Raw genomic sequence first — 15450 nt, 5'->3', positions numbered from 1 at the left:
ATCTTTAAATTACAATCAACAAAGGAAAGTATTAATTTCAATGATGTAGCTATTCTGAAATACTTAGAAGATTTTACTAATTAATGTAAATTAAAACAATGCAAAAACTAGTAAGTTGACTGGCTCCAGGATATATGTGCCCCTCAACCGTGAATTATCATATTATAGTTGTAATTATACTTATCAACCTGGGACTTCTAGTTGCTGTTAAAAATTTCTAATTTGAAATAGTGGCATGTTTTCTAATTGGTTTCATGTATTCTTCTGACAGGCTAATTTACATTACACAGGATGGCCACAGAAATAGTGTGTGCTGACAGACTAAGTAATACCCTTAAATTAAAAGAAATACACAAGCAATTAACTCACAGCTGGAAGATTGTTTAATATATTATATTTTATAACTGCATTCAATTTCAATCACAACCATACATTACAAAACTTCCACTGCTACTTACAGAGTGATAATTCTAATGGTATTATTTTCATCAAGATAGGTATGGTTTCCAGAAACACTAAAGAATGAAATGCATGGTTCTCTGTACAGCTGGCCAACAAGTGAAAAATATGCCAGTAATGAACGTTTATGATTGAAATTCTTTTTGTGATATGTCACATCAGATGGATAACATGTACTAAAGAAAAATAATGAAATTCAGGTATAGAATTTGAACTCAAAAATTCATTAAGGAGCAGCTGAAATTTCTGCACTGCTGAAACTGATAATCCAATAATGGTTAAAATAAAAGCATTATCACAGCCATCAAGATCACAATTTCTAAGTCCCATTTTAAATGGTAACCAGTGTTATTTACCAACAATGAGAACATAAAGTATTCTTGTTCAAAGAGTATAAACTGAAAAGAGCTTTAATAGCATATTTGGGAATACTGCATTAAAATTCTGTAGTTTCATATTTTACGCCATAAAACCTCTTTAGAAAAATAAACAATTTACAGAGAAAAGTGCTGGTAAGGAAAAATCATATGTAACATTCACTCAATTTACATATATTGATTCTCGTTCAGTGTTTTACTTTTTCATAACGAGACCAAGAAGGTGGCAGATAGGAGGGGATTGGATAATTGTGCTGCAATATCTGTCTGCCCATCAGTCAATCAGCTCTACAAATTTGAAAAATGCACAGCTGTACATGATGTGCTTGTTCTGCTTATTTATTTACATTAACAAGAAAAACAAAGACAAAAGAATTACTGTACATGACATATACACAATATTAATAGTAACACGCATCATCACACCAAAAACATATCACACGATTCTACATTAACGATATAACCAATGATTTAGGTATTTCTCATTTCCTCTATGCTTGGCCCTGGCAGACTGAAAAACAAAAAATAAAATATGTAGGGAATAGGAATAATGTTATCTTTTGAACATGATCCATCTATTTAGGACACATAAAAATAATTATATTTTTATTCAGGATATATTTTAAATTTTGTTTGTTTTTGATGCATCTGTTGGGACAGAAATTTATTTGGACGGTGCATTAATAGAATGAGATAATGGAAGTCACAAACTTAAAATGAAAGGACAGATTTAATGAATGTTTCACATGTGTAAAACATAATACTCATGAAAATATGAACTGGTAAATTAATTATTGAACTGACAGAGATTCCTCATATCAATATATTTCCAATTTTAATCAGACAATAAAATTTCTCCCTTACAGAACTTATAAAACATTACCACAAAATTCATGGAAATTTTGGGTAAAATGCAAAGCAATAACAATTTAAGCCCAAACTAAGAAATTCTGATCATGTTAGTGTAAGCTTCAGTCATGTAGCAAGCACAGGCTTGCCTGTGCACATGCAATGATATATAAGAATGGTTGGTAACACTGTTGCTGTTCCCATTTCATTATAGATTGTGCACTGTATTTCGTTCCTTGAATATATACAGAAAGGCCAACAAGTTTTTGAGGTTACTTTTGTGTACTTGCTATTAATTACGTAGATGGGTCAAATGTGCAGAGCTGTAAACGTAAAAAATGTTCATTGGAAAGCATCTTCACTTGTAACATGGGAACCAATGGAAAAATAGTCTTTACAGTATGGACTGGACACATTTCCAAGACCATATCTCTTTCATAATATGGGGACTCACTGTATATATTTACAAATACAACCTTGTATAAATCTTAAGGAACATATAGAATCCTATGCCAATTACCTGTGGTGGTGGGGGGTGGAATTAAACAAGCTACAATAAATGAGCTATTGTTATTTATTCTACCTTATTCAAACGATCTACTTCTGTCTCCAGCAACTTCCTTGACCGGCAGTTGAATGATGATTGCAACATGGCGCCCAGGTTGAAGATGAAAACCAGTACCTTCTTTCATTAGATACATAACCTAATAACAGACATGCTAATCACCTACTATTCTTGATTTACTCTTCTCCAAGGCTTGTGCGCTTCATTAGATACCGAAACATTCATTAAAGTAGTCCAGTTGAAAAATGTTAGTAATTAGGCATTTGGGAATAGTTATCCAGTAGTCAGATAAGGTAAGAAATATCTTTTTCAGGTGTGCCTTTAAGGATTTAGGGGTAAGGCTAGTGATTTATTTACCATCTGCAAGAGGCTTTAAGGCTGATGGCCAATCGCTGAAATGTACAGGATCCAACAGTGTGGACCTATAGAAATAACTGACAATTAAGTTTCACCTTCCAGGTAGAAATACTTCAGAATGTGACTATCAGCTGAAGACCACTTAGGTCAATCTGTTTGCTTGGAAACATCACAGAAGTAAACATCCACACCTCTCTTGTGAAACTGAAGGTGAGGGGAAAGGACAAAAGCAAAATGGAAAGAAAACTTAGGAAAAATTTCAGGATTTAGTGTCATCTAAATAAATATGGTATAAAAAAACCACAAAAACTTTACCGTAACATCCAGCATATTGTTACTTTCTATCCCAACACTATTTAATGTTTCTGTGTCAAATTTCTCAAAATATTCCACATATGGAAATTTTATGGCTGAAGAAGCAACAGAATAGAAAACTATGAACTAATTAAATAGTCATATTTTCTCTTCAATGTCAATTTTGCGAAATATACAAAAAAAAATATCCCGCCAGGGTCTGTATACTCATGCAGTAACAATTACACATTTTATTCTTAAGTCAATATAAAGAGAAATATGATGTCTATGGTATATTTTTGTGTGGTGGAGACCCTGCTTATACCTTTCTTAATAATAGGGATTTGTATTATTAAGCATATTTTACTTATTTAAATAATTAATATCCAGTAACGTCCCGCGTTCTGTCTCTAACATTCGGAGTTCATGTTTTAAGCCTGCCAAGCACTTATGTATTCACTACCAACCTTGACTTAAATTTGTAACAAAAAATGTTACACTGAATAAAAAAAGTCTTATGACATAGTTAGCCACAATTTGACTTTTTTACGGTGTTTATGAATATCATCTGATGGGATAGGACTTTGAGGCATAGGCTGGGTAAAAAGTGTCTTAACAGACACCACACTTCTTACATGTTTATGGGCTAGGCTAAAAGTTAGTCGGACTTTTGTAAATTCCATTTATCGGTGACCTGCACCAAAACAAATACCTTGAGTAAAATTATTCTATTACATATCTCCTATTATATTACCTAAATCATCAAAACATATTACCCTATTATATATTGCCAAAACATTATACCTACTTTCATAGTCACGCTTTACAATATGAATGGCAAATCTTTCACTTTGGTTCTGCTCCAATCAGCAAATAACTTCAATCCATTTTCCTGAGCTATCATGAGCCATCTACATTGATCTCTGAAGGATTCAATCAGCACGTCAGTAACACCAGAACATAACCACACACTAACTGCCTGGAATATCTTGCATACTGCAATTCCAGCATCTGTATGAACAAGTATATCATTCACCTGGCTGCAAAGCTGGACATGTCACATCCCTGTAACCCATTCCATGTAATACTACTAGTTCTTATCATAAAAGAAACAACACTTTAAGCATATAAACACGTATCATTATTTCAATTTACAATGTAGCTCTAAGCTCCAGTTTTACATTATCATGGCTACTTCAACAGGGTAAAAGAGAAAGCAAACATCTTTGGTAAGAAATATGTATTTTTACTTCTGCCATGTTCATTTTTGCATGGCTACTTATGTTGCTACAAAGAGTCCATAATGTAATGTGTAGTTCTTATATTAATATTAGAAGGCCATGAAAGTACCCAGTGAACAAACATACTACCAATCCCAGTGACATTTCCTAGAGCATTCATATTATTAAAAAAGAATTTTTTATAACTGGCACAATACTATTTAGCTGGGTAAAAACATTGAAAGACGAAGCTCTGGGTTCAGTCTTATGGGGCACGTAGCAGTGTAGCAATTTTTCTTAATTTGAAATAATATACAAGTAATATTTACATAAAAGTAACATTTCTTTCTTAGTACAGTACCAATAAATCTAAAATAAAATTGAAAGCTCAATTTTCTGTTGTGCTTTGGGTACACATTCAACATGCCAAAATTCACTTCAGAAACACCTGCGTTTAATATCATAAAAATAATATTGTCATTATGTAACATATTCAAATAAATAATTAATTTCCTTCTCAGTACATTATAGAGCTCATATTCCATTAGGTAAACAGTACCCTATGCTCAGGAAAGTTTGGAAAACTAATTCTATCAACATTTCTTAGTGTGTTTACCCCTCAGCAACAAAGTTTCCTCTTGTATCACCGTTTCCAGTACCCATTTTTCTCCAATAATAAAACTGATGTTATGTTATGAAGAAAGCATGAAACATTATGCAACTTTTTCTTCCTTTTTTCATGGCCCAGACTGGTTAAACACCATTCCTCACTATCATGCTTGCCCTTATACATATGGGAAATTCTTCCAATAATTTATACCTTAATTCAGATATATTTCTATCTTAATTCTTCTTCCAACTTGAGGTATGATGCTATAACACACAGAGAAATCTCGAAGAGGTTTCACTCTCCATTTACTCTCCAATCCAGTGACATCTCAGGTGATGACCCCAGTACTCATCAATACACTCCTGGTGTAGACAATCCTTTTTCCTGCAGTTGCAGCTTCTCTCACTGGCGAATTCTCCACCATTGTTGCACCTTCTCGTGCAGTTTCCTACATAGTCCCAGGAACCTCCGTCACATTCCCGCTGCTGAACTTGTGCCACCTGCTTCTTCTCCTTCTTCACCCTCACCTTCGCCCTCTTCCAGTGTCACTTGGAACCGAATTCGATCTTGTCCTGAACAACAAAAGTAAAATTTCCAAGTTGAAACTATAAACTACCTCATAGTGAACAGCGATTCCAAGAGGAACTGAAACAACACAAAATAACAATCAACAATCAAGTTCCTTCCGTCAAATGTGACACTTTTTTAAGTTTTCCACCTCGTCAGCACCTGCCTTACATGTTTCGGCTCACCACGGAGCCATCATCAGAGGCATTTATAGTAGAAAAAGAAAATACAAAATATACTGAAGTTTTCTCCTGTAATCTGCTTATGCTAGAGAACTTTATGACTCTTTGCTGTGTATGAATTTAAATAATTTCTGCATATCTGCAGCAGTAGCTTTGTTCATATTATGAAACAAGCATCCATTTTTGTAGTAGCATAATCCTATATCCACCATACAAATATAATAAAGCATGTTGAGGGTGATTGTCGAGCATTTGGTGGAATAAAGATTGGCAGCGGAAGCCGAAGTACTTGGAGAAAATCTGCCCCAGCGCCACTTTGTCCACAACAAATCCCACTTGACCAGACCAGGGATCGAATCCGGGCTGCCGCGATGGGAAGCCAGCGACTAACTGCTTGAGCTATGGCGCGACCCATTCTCTATGTTAATCAAATCCCTGTTGCTCATACTTATAAATTATATCGATAAAATTACATATAAAACCTGAGTATGTTTAATAATTTAGATCTGTTTAATTTAAAACTGGTTTTCACCAAACTGATGATTACAGTAGCCACAGTTCAATACCAATTTATGTCAAAGAGGCCCAAAATTAACTCAATTTAAGAAAAGTGCAGAGTATTATATTGCAATTTCTCTACTTTACAGTACAACATAAAGTTTACCTCCTCCCCCTCCTCCACCACCACCACCCCCAGATCTCCCCCTTTCACTTCCACTCTCATCTGTTGTGTCATCTCCGATATCTTCTTCTGTTTCTGTCTGCTCTCTCAGTTCTGCTGGTGGCGGACTCGGAGGTATCATGCTCTGGTACCAATCTCTGTTCTCTTCCAATGTGTCCAGGATATCTTGAGCATCTGGATGTACCAAATCTGCCCAAGTTTCCCACAAGGGATGCACAATGTAGTCAATGAATCCAACCTACAAGCACAAAGAAACATAAAAATATTTCTGCAAAATAGTTTAAGAGTACAGGTACTTGGAAATGTAGATGTATATACAACTGACAGGGTGTACTGAAAAATCTGGAAGCACCCCTCAGAAAATATACTGTCACATGTAGGGGTGTGTGGCTATCAGATGGGGTATGGATTGGATGAATTTGATTTATTGACCACTTATAGACAGCACTTGGAACTACAAGTAATTACAGCACTATCACCGATCTACACACTTTATATATATATACTAGTAGTGTCCTTAGTCTGTTATGCCCTCCACTAGTCATTTCCTGATAATAAATTTAAAAAAAAAAGAACTGTAACAGTCTCACTGAATTAAACACTCCAAATACTGCAGAACTATAGCACACACAAAGTATTCTCTTCACAGCCAGACTTTCATCTCCACCAAACTCTTTTGATTCCCCCATCATCTGCCAACGGCCAACTCCAGAATTCTCAGTCAAGTTCTCTGCTGCAACTGCCAACTAACTCATTGCCGTCTCTTCTCAACCATCTTCCGACTACTGACTCAAGGGACTCCCACAGTTCTTCTCGTTACATAGCCTTGGGGCGGCACCAACAGAAAACACCGTTTCATAACAATTTCTCTGTTGTTAGAGAGGTGTTTTTTCCCTCGCCATTGCACAGAAATTGTAGTTCTTATATTATTGTACGTGTGTTTATTTCAGTGGGAACCTATTTACTGAGTCATTGCCTAGCAGTGAACATCTACTGTGGCTCTGCTATTTTGGCTTTCAGGTGTCATGTCACAATATCTTAGATATTTTCAAGATGAATTTGGTATATGCTCCAATATGGCACAGTCACTAGTCTTTTCTATGGTTTGAATGGATGACACAGTCCCTTGACTCCGGGACCAGACCATGGTAAATGTGTCCTAATCAGAGAACCTGCTCATAATGCAGTGGCTGTGGAGACAGAAGGAAGCCACGGATAGTTGTTCACACTTCCAAACACACTAATCATGTTGTGATTACAGAAAAGCAAATGTATTTTCATTAAATATTTGAAAGGTGTCAGCATTTTGTGTGATATACAAAAATCACTTTCAATGGCCTATTTGACAAGTTCATAGTTTTCTTAATTTTTTACTTTTAGTAGATTATCTGCAATCGCTGCAAGATTTCTATGGCTGTGTACTTCTTTTTGGCTTTATATTATGTACTTTAAGTTCTTACGTCTTTTCATAGTAAATCAGACAGTGATATATTGTCACATCACATTAGATACAAGTATTCACACAGAAAAACTGTAACTTGAGAGTGAAGAGGAGTTTTAAGAATCCTGAGTGATAATATAAACATATCCAGTAGCAGAATCATAAGCAGATAGTATTAAATCTATTTTTAACATTTCAACATAAGATTAGAATTTGTATGTTGTTGTGAACAGCATTATAAGAAAATATCTATTTATGACAATATGCAATTTGGTATATTATAAAGGGTTCTAATGATGGTGCATAAAGCTCAGAATTACTGAGTTTTTGGATTTTTCCCCATCGTCCGGTATTCCAGAAATTGGAAAAAACAGTGTTTCAGAAACTGGATCGAAATATATCTAGTTTCTATGTAGAATACCGGACAACAGAAAAAGTCCAAAAACCCAGTAATTCGGAACATGTCATTTGTTTAGGACATGGATCCACCTGATGATGGTGAAAATTTCAATCCTGAAACATGCTATGGACATAGTTGAACATACAAAGGATATTAAAAACTGACCATTATAACAGATTCTGAAGGAACAACTGGAAAGATAAGAAGTGAACCAATGCAGAAGTATTATGATTAGTTTTCTGGGATGTGACACCATATAGCTTGGCAATTGAGATACAAATGTTTCAGCAATGTGATGCTTCAATCTGAAGATGGCAGCAGCACCTGTCTACTAAACTACATGGAATCATATCCCAGAAGATAATAATTATAATACTCACCACTGTTAGAACTTTAAGTCTCAAGTTGCAGAAATCATTAATGGTAAAAGTTATAAATTATGACTGACCTTCATTTCATTCAGGCTTACTTGAATGTTACAATGGATAAGAAGCTTGTTTCTACAAAAACAAATCCATGGTCTTGCCAGCAGAGAGGATTATATCATTAAAGAGTGCTCTTCAGGGGGGAAAGAAACAACTTTAAACATTTACCGTATTTACGCATGTATAGGCCGCACATTTCTTGCCAAAAATTCAAGAGGAAAACTGGGGTGCGGCTTATATTCGAAATATTCGAAATCACACTTCATTTTAAAAAAATTATATTCATAATTAGTAATACAGGGTGTTCTACTCCTGAAATAATATTCCAAGAAAATTATTTTTTCTAGAATTTCTGTCTGAAAATTGTGCTGCGGCCTATACATGCGTAAATACGGTATGTAGTAATATAACTCAGTATTTCATTGTGTCACTGAATGTAAAGTATCATGCTTTAGTGTAATAATCTGGTCTTGACTTGATCCTAACAAGAATTCTGTGATGCACTTATTAATTTTGACCTCTTTTCTGTAACGCCACTGGAATATTAATTTATTGATATGTAATAACATTAATTAATAGATGTGTGTCTAATTCTGAGACATTTTCCCTTATTCTGGTCTTTAAGGGGATTACCTGAGACTTCTCAATGGTCGCACTGTGCCTGTCACACATGGGACTTATGTCAAGGTTCTGTTCTCTCTCACGATCACCCTGTTGGAAGAATTCCTCCATCAGAAGATCCACCCACCGACGATACAGCGGCAGAGGTTTTGTAGGATTGCTTAAGTCTGCACAGTGAACCAGATTCTCTAGTACCTGTGAACAAAGCACATAATATAAACTCAAGATGTCACTCGAGCATTACGCTAAATGTTCCAAGGCTAGCCATGGAGGCAATGGATTCTCTTACAATACCTGTATTCTGTCAGTGTAGTTATCAAGAAGAAGAACGCCAGAGCCAGCGACTTTCTTTGTCTCTACCATAGTCTTGAGATCAGCAAGAAGGCTCATGTGTTTAGACATGTCAGTCGATAGGACCATGTCAATCACCATTTTCCTTAGTGTCTGCCGCTGTTTCTTGCCCAAGTTCACAAATATATCACATCCTTCATTCTGCAGCAACTTGAATGCTACGGCCAGGTGATGGTTCTCCAGCACAGACTCGTCATTGTACATAAGCGCCAGTTCTGAACCTAAAATGTTCACACAAACGCTGTTTGTTACCATGTTCAAGTTATGCAATACAGAAGGGTCAGTCTTGAATCAATATATCTCATTTATAACATGATAAGTGTTACAATGAAAACAATTTTTAATGTTTATTGTTTGCATCCTGTTGTGTATTCAACAATCATGTCAACTGGGCCATCAGCACAACATAAAAGTATTTTCAAGATGAAGACCAAATAGATACTATTGTAGCACTATTATTTACTTATTATGTGAAGATGTACGCTGCATGTTTTAACCTTTTCTAGGTCATCATCAGTCGAGTTATGACAGAAACAAATTAAGTTCTTGAACTGTTTTAATATGGATCCATATTTTACAGTCTGTTGCTATTATTATTACAGCGAATACACTTTGGAGAATGTAAACTAATACTATACACAAAATCCTAGTTATGTGCTGTTGCTGACTACAAGTGAATTCAATAAAAAATACATGTGATATAGCAGAATCTATTTTCTCTTCATCTTGAAGATACTTTTACGTTGTACTGATGGCCCAATTTACACTATTAAACAATTTTTATTTGATGTTTATCTCCAACAACAGAAGTCACAGAGCACCTTATTAATATTCATAATGACTCCACCATCTGAAGAATATTTATTAATTATAAAAATGTTAAACAACAGAATGAATCAATTTAAGGCATACAACTTATGTTCATGGCAGTTAAGAATCTGAATTGTGGTCTTCTGGTTACAGCATTTTGAAGTCCAGTTGGTTGGCAGCATTGTTTTGAAGGAATCTGCTACCTTCATCTTCAGGGCACAAGATGGTGGCAATAGGTTCATCTCAAACATTGCTAACCACCTTCCAGACTACAGAGTATCATGACCCAAAGGACCCCAATCTAGATTTCAGACATAATATAATATGACATGTAGGCTGTTTCTAGGAGATGAACTGGCAGACACTTTTCTACAAGATACAATTCTTGGACATAAACCACCAGTGGGTGTTAAATGCATCCATGAATATGAAAATGAAAGATGTATAATTGTGGAAACCAGATCGTTGCTGAAGGATCAAAAAGTGTGTTCATGCATACAAACAAATAACAGACACTTCCTAGGATACTGCTATACTATGTAGGTGCCGGTGCAGATAAGAATGGATTCATTTGTAAATCAGAAGCAAGTCAGTCAGAAATCAGAAGTCGTTTGTAAAGTAACTCTGAACCAAGTCAGTCACAGTAGAAGACATGAGCCAAGAGACAACAGCAGAAGACAGACTAGAAGAGAAGACAGTCGTTGTTCAAGTCAGTCACAGTCAGACCAGAATAGATTGGATCAGAATTGAGGTGAAGACGTATTCTGAGAGATTGTAAATTTATTGTGATTAAGAGTAACTGTAAAAGAAGACATTAATATACACAATCATCCATTATTATTAATGTCCATAAACATGTCAATATTTATTCTACACATCTATACTTACTGGAGTTAATAAGGAACTGATTTGTGAGACCTGGGTGATCTACATCATGGATTGTGGCTGCAAAGAGGGCTGCTGTGATCTCCAACGGTGTGAAGACGCTTTCGAGAGCTGGTGTATTGAGGAGGACATGGGTAGACTGAGTGACATCAGCAGCATGCATACTGTTGTGGAACGGGTTGTCTTTGACATAATGATCCTCTAGAGTCATCATAAACGTGATGAAAGTCTTTGGTGGGATTAAGAAGGTTTTCAATAGATCACGACTCTAAAAAAGAGATTTACATACATTTTACAACTGAGACAAATGTTATTCACAACATTACAGCCATATCTGATTTATTTCATTTTGCAGATCATTCTGATACTTAAACTGTTCCTTTACCTGGAAGGCAGCATACGCAACTGCTGTCAGAGGGCGGTTATTTGACAGATCTCCTATTCTGAAGATGTCAATTCCCCATCTGTCTATTTCTCCCAGCATCTGAAAATAATTTTAAGATATTTAACACACTAACATTCAGACTGAAATAAATATAGCTGAATATGAATGTAAAATACAGATTTCATATTTGCTTTTCATTCATGTCTGATCCGACATGTTGAAACCTGCCCTGATTTTTTTCCCCCCCCCACTGCAAGAGTACACACAACAAAATACACTGTCAAAATTTTAGCTGCAAATATGCACTCAAAGTATTTTTTAAAAATTGTCGAAGTTACTCATTTTTTCTCTATGTGTAACCGCTTGTACCAGAGGTTTGTAGAACCCCAGCCTAGGCTGAGTCAGCCATGTTGCGTGTTGCATACTGGTGTGCTAGGGGTGAACATTTCTCCAAGGGTCTGGCAGGCTACAATATTGACCATATTCAGCAATTTTTAAAAAATACTTGCAGTGCGTATTAGCAGCTAAAATTTTGACAGTGGATTTTGTTGTGTGTACTCTTGCAGTGAAAGAAAAAAAATCAGGGCAGGTTTCAAAATGTCGGCGCAGACGGTTCCCTTGTCAGTTACTAAGACATTTGGGCATTGTGATTGAAATTCAGAGAATTCGGCCAGATGTACGTCCTTCCCACATTTCCCCAGCAAACAGTAGATACCAATTATGCAGATACAAGGAGGGCGAACTGATAAAGCAGTGTAGGGGAACTGAGTGCAGAAACAGTAAAAAAAACCTCACATTCTTTGTCATTATCTCAGATAAGGATGGCACACCATTTTACTACTACTGGGTGTCAAAGTTTCTTATCAAAAGATATGGTGCCTTTGTCTTTGTCACTCCAGTGCCTCCTGGTGAGCTTATGAGATACCAACACTGCTGCACATTTTTCAGATAATTCTTCAATTGTTCTGAGAGCAATAGAAATGGTACTGATTTCATTTGTAAGAAGGCTTCTTAAATCGGACTAAGTAGGTAATGAAGAAAGCAGTCTTCTGGGATNACCCTGAAGATGGGGGCGATACGTTCCTCCGAAACGTCGGTTAACACCACATATACACGGTGCCAAATCCCAGAAGACTGCTTTCTTCATAGTCACCGCCGTGAAAGCCTCAAATCTTACATAAGTAGGTAATGGTTCCAAATAATTAACAGGGCAACATGACACTGCATTTTCTTATAATTAACTTTCTCTGGTAATCACACTTCCTGATACTTGGGCTACATACATAAAGTTACAGAAAATATGCATCTTACAAATAAGATTTACATTTTGGTGTGCTGCTGAATTATCATGTAGCCTCAGATGTTAACGGAGACCAAACCTGTATCACTGGTGCCAGCCAACATTTCAATAAATGCCAATGGTCCCATCATTCCTGTGCCAGGCAAAGTTTAAAGGAAAATACATTCTGCTTAATGGTGGTCTTAAAACACGATGTATTATATTTATATTAAAATTCCTCCTGATATACGCTGTTGCTGCTGATGATGATGCAAGTGAAACTTACCTTGCCAAGGTCTTCCTCATATGGAGTTTCGACACCATATTTTGGAACCTTTTCACCAGTGAAGCTGTTTGTGTGACACAGGGGCTTTTTGACCCCTGATATCTGGGACATTGTAGTGGATCCATGGCGAGGGCGTTCTTTCTTCTTGTTGGTACGAGGTTCTGTATCCTCTATCCGCAGCGAAGGAAGGTCCAACTCTTGTTGCTTATCTAGTTCACACAAAAAGTATGCCTTCTTAAATTCACTTCTAAATGTATCATAACTTATGAAGAGGTTTCTTTGACTTCAAGACTTTAAGCAAGCATCTAATAAATTTGGTTTCATTTCACTTCAGTTCAACTCATACAGGTGAACCTTATGAGATATTTTCCACTGTGACAAACCAAGACTCAAACATGTAAACCTGATTGCAAGCTCAGCTAAACATAATCCATTACTACCCAAATTTTCACAAATTAGGTATAAGATGTACATGTATTATTCTGACCCAAAACTTCAGAGATGAGTAAAACGACTGCATTCACAACACAAATCCTTACCTTAAGCACATACTGGAAACAAATTACAACATGTCTAAGATAAGGCAAATACAAAATATGACAACAAACTGTAATCAAACATCTGTCTATGTCCAAAGAGTGCGTTCCCAAAATAACTTCTGTGAGTACTACTAAAGAGTGCGGTCAAAGGGACTGTTAAACAAAAACCCAGTGGATAACAATTGCAAGGCACCTTCTTATAATTTTAAAATTTATTACTGGAAAACAGTTTCACATTCAGAACAAATGTGGCATACCTGAATGATACACTAATGAGATTTATGCTAAAAATTTTTATCATCTTAATCTACTAGGCAAATTCTCATTATCTTGAAACACACCACTGACTGACCCAGCTATTCAGCAGGTTAAGAACAATTCTGTATTTCAGCATCCTGTTGCACATCTTTAATTAAACGTCTATGTATCACAGTCTGTCAATAATGCAACAATTATTAAAATATTCACCGTTTAACACTTAACACAACATGTTTCGGCCATAGATGGCCATCTTCAGGTGTTCCAATGCGTCCAAACTGCTACACTGCTTCGATGCATGCTAAAATCGCGGGTTGCAGTCCATTTAAAATAACATAAATAATTACTTAAAATTCATTATTTTTTTTCTATCAAGATCTTTCGTAAAATCCTATTCCACTTCATAAGGGGCACCATCCACTTGTTTGGAGCTGTGTGATTATTCCAGAAGGTTCGTTTCTGCAGCTTGTTCTTCTGTATCATTAGCCCGTTGTTTTGCTGTGTATGCAATCTGCAATATACCCCTTGCTTGTGTGTTGTTCCCTCTAGCAGCGTGTACTGTTGTCTTCGCTAGTGCCATCTATGGCCGAAACATGTTGTGTTAAGTGTTAAATGGTGAATATTTTAATAATTCTTGCATTATAGACAGACTGTGATACACAGACGGCTAAGAACAAATATAAAGGAAGTCTGAACTCATCTGAATGCCATGCTAATCGGCCATCTCAGACAGGTACGTTATGCGGGAATACATAGCACGCACCAATATTAAGTTAACTGTATTTGTTGTATGTAGTTGTAAATTATTTTCATTGTATTTACTGTGTGCTAGTGTGTCCTTTGTTGTTTGTGTAGTTTTGTGTGCTGTGTTTTGGGTGTGGCGTGTTATTTTGAGCGATGTGTGTTATTTGTGTGTTGTGTCTTATTGTAGTACCACTACCACCGGGCAAAAACCCATTTGCAGTTTAAATAATAATAATTTCACAGGAAGGAGGGAACTCAGTAAATGCCTCTGTGGACAAGAGTTCTTTTTGAGGAGTTAACATTTCTTCAGCTGCTCAAGAAATTCGATGCTTATTGAACTTAAAGGTCCGTTACCATTTTCACAGAAGTCTGGTCCCAATTCCAAGCCACATAAATCCACTCCTTACCACCCTTCCCTATTTCTGGAAGAGACATGTGATTCTGTCTTTAAAAATCATCAGTTAAACGTAAATTCCGCTGATCACAGCGGCCGCGCGGTCTAAGGCATGAACTGTCTTCGTTCACTCGAACACTAGATTGTGGGTTCGAATCCCACTCGAGGCGTGTATGTCTGTGTGTGCATTTATTCTGTGTTTATCTTGTCCTGTGTGTAGGTAGCGGCCTTGAGACGGGCTGATCACTCGTCCAATGAGTCCTACCGCCTGTGTAAAAAAGATTACGGTACTGAAGAAGAGGTCAGGGCCCAACAAACGGCTGTAGAGCCGTAGATGAATGAAACATAAATTCCACTTATTTACAATATATTTTTATGATATTTTACGATATTGCCAGCATCACAGAAGGCTAGGATTATTGTCGAAATATTAATTTAAAAAAGTGTAAGGAATCGGTCATGACCTACTC

General features: G+C 36.3%; 1 protein-coding gene across 8 annotated transcripts in view; it reads right to left on the bottom strand.

The window, feature by feature from the left end:
- Window positions 1–377: 377 nt before the first annotated feature.
- The window catches only part of LOC111875623 (cAMP-specific 3',5'-cyclic phosphodiesterase), a 796526-nt gene continuing 781453 nt past the window's right edge, over window positions 378–15450 (bottom strand). For all 8 annotated transcript variants that reach the window (XM_023872006.2, XM_023872007.2, XM_023872004.2 and 5 more), the window contains 7 exons: window positions 13046–13254; window positions 11481–11579; window positions 11099–11363; window positions 9344–9621; window positions 9062–9244; window positions 6145–6400; window positions 378–5303 (listed from right to left, as the gene is read on the bottom strand). In XM_023872006.2, coding sequence (XP_023727774.1) covers window positions 5203–5303; window positions 6145–6400; window positions 9062–9244; window positions 9344–9621; window positions 11099–11363; window positions 11481–11579; window positions 13046–13254 — 1391 coding nt within the window. In that variant the 3' untranslated portion in view covers window positions 378–5202. The remainder of the gene's footprint in view (window positions 5304–6144; window positions 6401–9061; window positions 9245–9343; window positions 9622–11098; window positions 11364–11480; window positions 11580–13045; window positions 13255–15450) is intronic.

Source organism: Cryptotermes secundus, unplaced genomic scaffold, assembly GCF_002891405.2.
Source record: "Cryptotermes secundus unplaced genomic scaffold, Csec_1.0 scaffold141, whole genome shotgun sequence".
NCBI lineage: Eukaryota > Metazoa > Arthropoda > Insecta > Blattodea > Kalotermitidae > Cryptotermes > Cryptotermes secundus.
Note: the sequence above shows the minus strand (reverse complement) of the source record. Positions and strands in the feature narration are given on the sequence as shown.